This window comes from Glycine soja, chromosome 8 (genome assembly GCF_004193775.1).
Source record: "Glycine soja cultivar W05 chromosome 8, ASM419377v2, whole genome shotgun sequence".
NCBI classification, from domain to species: domain Eukaryota; kingdom Viridiplantae; phylum Streptophyta; class Magnoliopsida; order Fabales; family Fabaceae; genus Glycine; species Glycine soja.
Genome location: NC_041009.1, coordinates 2,143,526 through 2,153,648, shown reverse-complemented (window position 1 = coordinate 2,153,648; position 10,123 = coordinate 2,143,526). Strand labels below are relative to the sequence as shown.

At 33.2% G+C, this 10,123-nt stretch overlaps 1 protein-coding gene across 1 annotated transcript; it reads left to right on the top strand.

The window, feature by feature from the left end:
• Positions 1 to 5,736: 5,736 nt before the first annotated feature.
• On the top strand, positions 5,737 to 9,583 carry LOC114423706 (beta-amyrin 28-monooxygenase-like). Its single transcript, XM_028390562.1, has 4 exons — positions 5,737 to 6,430; positions 6,783 to 7,201; positions 8,520 to 8,707; positions 9,081 to 9,583. Exons 1-4 carry the CDS (start codon positions 5,889 to 5,891, stop codon positions 9,378 to 9,380), a joined length of 1,449 nt encoding a protein of 482 aa, XP_028246363.1. The 5' UTR covers positions 5,737 to 5,888; the 3' UTR covers positions 9,381 to 9,583.
• The last annotated feature ends 540 nt before the right edge of the window (positions 9,584 to 10,123 follow it).

The window sequence follows — 10,123 nt, the reverse complement described above, 5'->3', positions numbered from 1 at the left end:
CAAAAAATTCGTTAAATTGTTTTTTCAGCTATATTTACTACTTCGGTCAAGGTTATGTTAGAGAAAATAACTTATAAAAACAAAAGAAAAGAAATAACGTTGTCGATAACGTAAATATATTATACTATGGAAAAAGAGAGGGAGCGAGCAAGCATAGAATAAATTGAACTAAGAACACTGGTGCAGTAGTAAAAGCATCTAGTAGAATTATTTAACAATTCGAAAGTCACTCAAAATGAAAGCATGACTGGTAAGACTAAACCCAATTCATGAATCCTTGATAGTGGGGCATCTAATCACATGACAGGAACCTTGCAACACCTATGTGATGTGAGGAAAGTGCCTGGGTGCCTTATTGGACTTCCTAATGGACATACCGCCACATCTACTAAAGAAGGAACAATAAGACTTGTTGGTGGTTTAAGACTTGAAAACGTGCTTTATGTGCCTCAATTGAATTGCAACTTAATTTTTATATCACAATTATCAGATGAATCCAATTGTAATGTCCAGTTTACTACTAATCTGTGTGTGATACAGGATCGCACTTTGAAGATGTTGATTAGAGCGGGTGAACGAAGGGATGTACTCTACTTCTTCCGGGAAATTCCAAAAGTGAAGGCTTGCAAAGTTGAAGGAATAACTCAACTAGAAGTATGGCACAAGCGTTTGAGACATCCATCTTGGCAAACTACTCAGTTAATCTCTGATGGTAGTAGGAACAGAGTTAGTGAGTCGCATAATAAAGTTTGTGATACATGCCAAAAAGCTAAGCAAACTAGAGAAACATTTCCATTAAATAATAATCAAGCTTCGAATACATTTGATTTGATACATTGTGATTTATGGGGACCTTATAGAACTCCTTCTTCTTGTGGTGCTTCATATTTTCTTACCATTGTTGATGATTGCTCACGTGCAGTTTGATTGTTTTTGTTAATTGATAAGAAAGAAGTATCACGGGCACTAACAAATTTTTTTGCTATGGCAGAAAGGAAATATAACAAAAAGGTTAAAACTATAAGAAGTGATAATGGAACAAAATTCATTTGCATGAAAAAATATTTTCTTGAGCATGGGATAGTTTTCCAAACTTCTTGTACAGGAACACCTCAGCAAAATGGCAAGGTTGAAAGAAAGCATTGACATATCCTCAATGTGGCGTGAGCTTTGTGATTTCAAGGAAGTTTACCCATTGAATTTTGGGGCGAATGTGTGTTAATAGCAGGATACTTGATTAATCGTACTCCAAGCTCAGTCTTGAAAGGAAAAACTCCATATGAAGTATTGCATGACCAATCGCCCTCTTATACTCACCTATGTATCTTTGGGTCCTTGTGTTTTGCACGTAACCAAAATACAAATGGAGACAAATTTACAAGTCGCAGCCGTCGGTGTGTCTTCATGGGGTACCCTTATGGGCAAAAAGGATGGAAAGTCTACGACCTTAAGACCCATGAATTCTTTGTGTCATGAGACGTTACTTTCTTTGAAAACCAGTTTCTATTTCATCACACTGAAATTGCATCAACTTCCTCAATCTCCATTATTGATGAAGCTAATCTAGAGAATCAAATTGACGACAGACCAGCCAATCAAAATGAGTCGCTCGTAGAACAGATTCTTGATGATAAGGGGGGTACTGACACTACCGAAGTTGTTGTAACAGATACTACTGTGTTTCCAGAACCTCCAGATATACAGATCCCAAACACTCATAATGAGAATGAACCACTAGGACGTGGCTGTCGTGTCAAATATCCATCCACTCAGTTGCAAGACTACGTCATACACACGATTCAAAAGTTAAGTCCTTATATTCGTTCATAAGCTCGATCTCATTTTTCAGTTGCACTCTATCCTATCACGCATTATGTAAACTGTGAAAAATTTTCTTTGCCACATAGATATTTCCTTGTAGCTATTACTATAGAAAAAGAACCACTCAATTTTCATGAAGCAGTGAAAGATGCTCGTTGGAGATAAGCAATGCAATCTGAGATCAAGCTCTTGAGCGAAATCGTACGAGGACCATGCAATGACTATTGCCCGGAAAGAAAGCACTCGGGTGAAAATGGGATAGTTGAATGTTTTAAAGCCCGATTAGTTATACTCGATAATCATCAAGAAGAAGGGATCAACTACACTAAGACATTCACACTGGTTGCTAAAATGGTCACAGTGCGTACTGTCTTAGCAGTAGCAGTAGCAAAAGCTTGGGAACTTCACCAAATGGATGTGCACAATGCATTTTTGCATGGAGATTTGCACGAAGAAGTGTTCATGAAAATGCCTCCTGATTTTTCAGCTTCACAACCGGACATGGTCTGTAAGCTGCGAAAATCGCTTTACGGGTTAAAACAAGCTCCACGTTGTTGGTTTGCCAAGCTCTCTACTACTCTCAAATCCTATGGATTTCAGCAATCATATCTTGACTACTCTCTGTTCACTTTGCATCGAAAAGACACTCAACTTGTGGTTCTTGTGTACATTGACGATTTGATCATTGTTAGCAATACTCCTACTGCCATCAAGCATTTTAAGCTCTACCTCAGTACATGTTTTCATATGAAAGATCTTGGTGTTTTGAAGTATTTTATGGGTATTAAAGTTGCCAAAAATTCTACAGGAATTTTTCTTTGTCAGCGTAAATATGCGCTTGATATTATATCTGAAGCTAGTCTCCTTGGTGTTAAGCCCGTTGCCACCCCATTAGAGCAGAACCATCACTTGTCACTTGCTGCAGGACAACTTCTTTCAGATCCCGAGCAATATGGGTGTTTAGTTGGGCATTTGATTTATTTGTGTTTCACTCGGCCTGAGCTGTCATACAGTGTTCACATTCTGTCTCAATTCATGCAACAACCCCGAATAGAACACTGGGAAGCTGCACTCCGAGTAGTTCGATTCTTAAAGGGTAATCCAAGACAAGGAATATTTTTTGCTCGTGAATGTGACTTACAACTTTATGGGTGGTGCGACTCAGACTGGGCCAGTTGTCCTTTGACCAGACGATCAGTCACCGGATGGCTAGTACAGCTTGGTGACTCTCCTATTTCCTGGAAAACAAAGAAATAACATACAGTTTCTCGATCTTCTACTAAGGCTGAGTATAGGTCTATGGCAACCACTACATGCGTGTTGAAATGGTTGAAAGGGATCCTCTCCAACCTAGGGGTTGTCCATGACAAACCCATGACTATTCGTTGTGATAGTCAGGCCGCTTTACACATTGCCAAAAATCCAGTGTTTCATGAACGCACCAAACACATCGAGGTAGACTGTCACTTTGTCTGGGATGAGATTCTCAAAGACAATATTCGCCCCAGCTATGTTCCTACTATTGCTCAACTTGCAAATATATTCACAAAAGCATTGGGGGAAATGCAATTTGAAACTTTCCTTGGCAAGTTAGGCATTCGAAATCTCCATGCTCCAACTTAAGAGGGGTATTAAGCTATATTTAGAAATTAGTTATATTTGGTAATCTTTTAATGTGCAATTCAGAGTTGATTTTGTTAATAGCTATTTACAACTATATAATAATTAGACACGTGTGTAATTGGTAGATGGAGATATTAGAGGCACGATTTTAGGAGGAATCGCATGTCACATTCTTGTATATAAACAATGGCCCCCTTAGGAATGAAAGAGCATCTTAACCATTATTTTTACATAATATAATTGATTAGTCTTCGTACCATAATAATCACGGTTTGAATCTTTGCTAATTTTATTTTATTTTTGACCAAAAATATACATTTAAGAGAAAATAAGTTATATATTACATTGTTATTTAATATAAATCATCATATAATATATAATCATTTTATTGTAATTAATATATATATATTAAGAGTGTGTAGCTCATAAAATCCGTATTTAAAGTATAATCCTATTTTAAATAAGATTATATCTAAAAAATAAATTAATATGCTTAATTACGATGGAGCTACTAACTTTTTTTTTAATCTTTTTTACCGATTTGTAAGCAAACACGTGTAGTTTAAATGCTTAAGTAGCTTGGGTTAAATGTTTTTTATGGGCTAAATAAACATTATATAAATAGTTCAGTAGGTGTGTAAAAAAATGGATTCGAAATCAACTAAGTTGTAATCGAATTTAAATTGAATTGATTTTTTTTAATTATTTCAAGAAAAAAAGAGTATATAAATGTTTTTTTTAATTTAATTTTTAATTCTTAAATAAAAGTTTGAATGATCAAGATTTTTTAACTTTTTTTATTAACATATTTAGTCTTTAATTTTTTTTTTTACCGATCAACGTCCCTAAGTTTTTAAAAAAATTTGTTTTCATTTCCTTAACAAAAGTTTAAACTCATTATTTTTATTCATGAAATTTTAAGAATTAAAACTGAATTTTAAAAAGTTTAGTGACTAAAAATCTTTATAAAAAAATTGAAGAATGTTCACTAATTAAACTTTTATTTAGAGACTAAAAATCAAATTTTAAAAAAGTGTTTGATTGATTAAATTTTTATTTAAAGACTTGAAAATAAATTTAATAAAAATTTAAAAACTAAAAATATAATTAATCATATTTCCAACCTAATGAAAATTAGGCATGTTTCTCAATTCTTCTTTTTTGCACAGTAAAAAGAGATAATATTGTCACCTGAGGTGGACTTGTCACAGGAACTGACTCACCCCCACTAACATTCAAACACTGACGCTCACCCCTCAAGCAGCAATGATCCTATCAATATTGCATTTTGCCAAACGCGGATCCATTCCATAGTCTCATATTTCTTGCGGTTAATAAACACGCAAACAATAATTGCGAAATGGCGTAATCAAAGAGAAGAGATTAGCATGGGCATGACCTACATTATTTGACTATATATGACGCACAGTAATTAATCCATAGTATTTCCACTTGGGACCTCATTTTTAAGGGATGTATTCAATTAAAAAAATTTATAAAAAAATATTGAGGTATTTTTTCAAAAATTTTAAATAATAAAAATAAATCTTATGATATTTAATTAAAATTATTTAGATTTTTTTAAGAAATTTAATAAAATTTGTTGATATTTTTATTATTATTTAAAAGTATATAAATTTTGATAAATTTTTTGTTAGGATGAATTTTCATAAATTTTATGAAACTTTTAAATAAAAAATGCATATTAATAATCTCACTCAAATCTTTTAGATGTTATAAGATTTTTTTTTTCTCGTTAATTGACATATTTTTTCTTTTTATCGTATATAATCATTCCTTGTTTTTTTTATCAAAAACGATAAATATTCATAATTTTAAAATTCAAATAATTTTTTAAGTCAAAATAATCTTTTAAAATCCTAATCTAATATACTCTCTTAATTTATTTTGTCTAAAATATTCCTAAAAAATTAAGTGACTAATTAATATCTAATACAGCTATTCCATGCGTGGATTAATTAATGCAAAACTGTTTTAAGTTAATTACAATAATAATCTAAAATTGCAGTCTTAATGATACAACCACATCAAATATTTAATTAGAGAATATATTTTGACACACATAACGATTATATCCCCTCAAGTAAGCTTTCCTAATTAAGTTGAAAAAAAATACTCGTGAGTCCCTACCAAAAAAGTTCCTTAAAATGCATAAATCTATGTAAAAAGTTAACATCTTTTGATAAATACTTTTCTATCCACAAAGATTGATTAATCATATCACACCATTGATTTCAATATTCTTTTATATATCTCAGGTTCACATTAATTGCGCACTCCCCAGCTAGGATTGTGCTTATAAATTGGCACCCAAGACACAAGCCAAATGCCACTGCACTACTGTGAGTTAAAACACATTATAAGAAGCTTAATTTATCAGTGACGAAGCAAAACTAATTAAGAAATTAACTCAAACGAGAAGAATGGAGGATAATAACTTGTATCTCTCCCTCCTTCTCCTCTTCGTTTCTATAGTGACCCTCTCCCTCTTCGTCCTCTTCTACAAGCACAGGTCTGCATTTGCGGCCCCGAACCTGCCACCGGGAGCCACCGGTTACCCGGTGATCGGGGAGAGCCTGGAGTTCCTGTCCACAGGATGGAAGGGTCATCCGGAGAAGTTCATCTTCGACCGGATGATCAGGTACTCCTCCCAGCTGTTCAAGACCTCCATCCTGGGGGAACCGGCGGTAATATTCTGTGGGGCCACCTGCAACAAGTTCTTATTTTCGAACGAGAACAAGCTTGTTGCAGCGTGGTGGCCCAACAGCGTCAACAAGGTGTTCCCCACCACGCTTCTTAGCAACTCCAAACAAGAGTCCAAAAAGATGAGGAAGTTGCTCCCTCAGTTCCTTAAGCCCGAGGCTCTCCAACGCTACGTTGGAATCATGGACACCATTGCTCGAAACCACTTCGCTTCCCTTTGGGACAACAAGACGGAACTCACCGTCTATCCCTTGGCCAAGAGGTCCTAAATACATTCACCATCTTCTTCTTTAAATGTTTTCCATGCTACTTTTTATAATTAAAATATTTTCCTTTTCTTCATGTTAATAACCATGGTTTTCACTTTCAGTTGCATCGTGCAACCAAAAAATGCAATATTACTAAATTTTCCTTTTACACACATTAATTCACACTAATGCATCGGTCATAATAGTTTTTATTTTTTTGTGTGTGTGTATGTGTGTAATTGCAACAGGTTTTCAAACCTATCATCACTAGACTGATATTAGTAGATGAATCACGATTCGAGTACCTTGTAATTAATTATAGTGCATGTTAATTGATTATATATACATATATGTGATTAAGTACAGGTACACGTTCTTGTTGGCTTGTCGTTTGTTTATGAGCATTGAGGACGTGAATCACGTAGCAAAATTTGAGAACCCTTTTCACCTGTTGGCGTCTGGAATCATATCAGTGCCTATTGATCTTCCCGGAACGCCGTTCAACAAAGCAATTAAAGCAGCAAACGCAATCAGGAAGGAGCTGTTGAAGATCATTAGACAGAGGAAGGTGGATTTAGCTGAAGGGAAAGCATCGCCAACACAAGACATTTTGTCTCATATGTTGTTAACATGCGATGAGAAGGGACAGTTCATGAATGAATTGGATATTGCCGACAAGATTCTTGGCCTTTTGATTGGAGGCCATGACACTGCTAGTGCTGCAATCACTTTCATTGTCAAATATCTTGCTGAACTCCCTCACATTTATGATAGAGTCTATCAAGGTGAGTTATTGTTAAATTTTTTTGTTGACTTTGCTTGTTAAAAACTTGATATCAATATCTTAGTTATACATCATGTTTCAATCTCTAGTACAGTATATAGTTAGTGTTTCTTATGCCCGATATTTTTTTTTTTGGTTAAGATAGACTTCTTATGCCGGATATTTTTTTTATACATCATGTTCAATCTCTAGTACAGTATATAGTTAGTGTTTCTTATGCCCTGGTTAGTTAAATTAATAAAAACAATAATTATTTTATTTTTATTCTCACGATATGCAAATGAAAGTTTTCTTATAATAATCTAACTATTGATCTTCAGTCCTATTCTCCCTTCTTTCTCCAGTTATTTAAATATAAAAAATATTACTATTAAATAATAAAATATCATTTAAATTGTTTTACATTTATAGAAAGTTTGTTTTACTTAAAGAAGAGCTATGGTCATTCATAATATTAGTACACTGCAATCTTATTTGAACAAATTTTTCAATAAATATTTATAAAAAAGAAAAAGAAAATAAAATATGTTTTTCTTATAAGTTAAAATTAGTTTATATATAGAAGATCTCTTGTTGTTTTCTCTAAAAATTGAATTTATACATAAAAAATTCTATTTATCAGGAAAAAAATATATTTGATTTTTATATAAGTGTTTATTGAAAAATTAATACCAACAATTATCTTTAAAGTATTTAAAGTCAGCTATCAAATCTACAAGTCAAATCTTCGTGATTTCAATTCCTCTTAACGTACGTCAAACTTCATTGATTTTCACATGATTCGATTGACGTTTGAATTACGAACTAGCCTCCAAAACAAATTATCAAGTCTGACCTCATCATTTATACGGTGGATTGTTGCTCTAATTTCGTGCTATTTTTTGTCAAAATTTAGAAGAATCCCACTTCAGCCACTTCATGCAACTCAAGCATATTATTATTTTACTGATATATATAATTTTTTTATTGAAGATATAATAAAACATACTTTTTATATAAAATTCCACAAGAAACCTTTCTTTTAGGACACTTCACCCCGAAATGAACTTTTTATAAGAACTGGTCGAATAAGTCAAGCCCAAAACTAGCTAGATTTGAATTTTTAATTTTCAATTTTAACTTAAAACTAAATTTTAAACAAAATTTAAGAATTCTCTGTATCTAAAAATACAGTTTTAATCATTATTTTATTGATATTGAGAGATACGATATTTGTTTATAAAATAAAATAAATATTTGTAAAAATATTTTAATGTATATGCTGTGATTCATTACGATATATATACTTATTTGTGTCCCTTTTTGTGAAATTTGTTTAGAGCAAATGGAAATTGCAAAACTGAAATCGCCAGGAGAGTTATTGAATTGGGATGATGTCAACAGGATGCAGTATTCTTGGAATGTAGCTTGTGAAGTAATGAGAATCGCTCCTCCACTTCAAGGAGGTTTTAGGGAAGCTATCAATGACTTTATTTTCGATGGCTTTTCAATACCAAAGGGATGGAAGGTAAGAAAATTGTATACGGATTTTTCTTACGTACAAAGGCATATACACAATGTTTACAGACGCTCCTTCGATTTTCTTTTAGTGTCGTTGTGGCTTGAAGCATGTGTTTGTTGGTTTCTATGTCAATAAACTTTTGTTAATTTGTATTATTGAAAGAGGCATCACACACACACAAAAGAGAGTATTTATTAATAGAGTTTAATAATGATATATTAACATTAAAAAATAATTTTACAATGTTATTATGTAGCTTTATAAGACATGTATTTCAAGAAAGTTATCTACTTACAAAATATTATCTCAATTTATCTTATTTCTTGTTATTTTTCGGTCACTTAATTTAGTTTTTTTTTTTTTTTTGAAACGTGTGTAGTTGTATTGGAGTGCAAATTCAACACATAAAAGTCCAGAATATTTTCCAGAGCCAGAGAAATTCGATCCAACTAGATTCGAAGGACAAGGGCCAGCTCCTTATACTTTTGTACCATTTGGTGGAGGACCAAGGATGTGCCCCGGAAAAGAGTATGCTCGATTGGAAATATTGGTTTTCATGCACAACCTAGTGAAGAGGTTTAAGTGGCAAAAATTGATTCCAGATGAGAAAATTATCGTTGATCCCTTGCCCATACCTGCAAAGAACCTTCCAATTCGTCTTCATCCTCACAAACCCTGAAAAGATATTTGATTTGAATCAACACAATTGTGCAAGTCATGTGTGTCATGTTCAATCTATTATATATATATTGTGTGTCCCAAATGTATTCTCTCGCTTATATTTATTCATTTACAGTTTATTTTGTATCGATCGATCCTTTCTTGTATTCATGGGACTTATCATAATTAATAAATAAATAGCCACACAACTTCTTTTCCAAATGTCTTAATCTTTAGACCAAATTTACAAATGTATGTGACTTGCTGAAAGATTGTACGGTCGCGTATGATTGGTATCTTTCTCGAATTGAATGATAACTTTACAAAACATGATTTTTGTTACCTGTCCTAATTATTCAAGGCATCAGTACAAGTGACCATTGTTTTGTATAAAAGCACCAGTTACTGGGTTGATACGATAATTTGTACGTATTTTACCTTTCAATTGTATCAACTACGTAATTACATGGCTAGCTATTAGCCCATTAGCATATAGTAGGTAAATTTATCGTAGTGGGTTAGTTTTAAAAATTATTTATTAATGGGGGTCTGTTTTTAAACTTTTAACCGGGGGTCTGTTCCTGCATGGATGTCGCCAGAAAAATTGGCGACATAGCTGTTCCGCCATTGCAAATGGCGAGAACGATGCTGAGCTGGAGGGTGTACGTTGGTGTCGCCACTGAAGGCGAGATGCATGATGATCCGCCAATGCAGTTGGCGAGAAGCGCTGAACGTATTTCCTTTTTTACATTATTATTATTA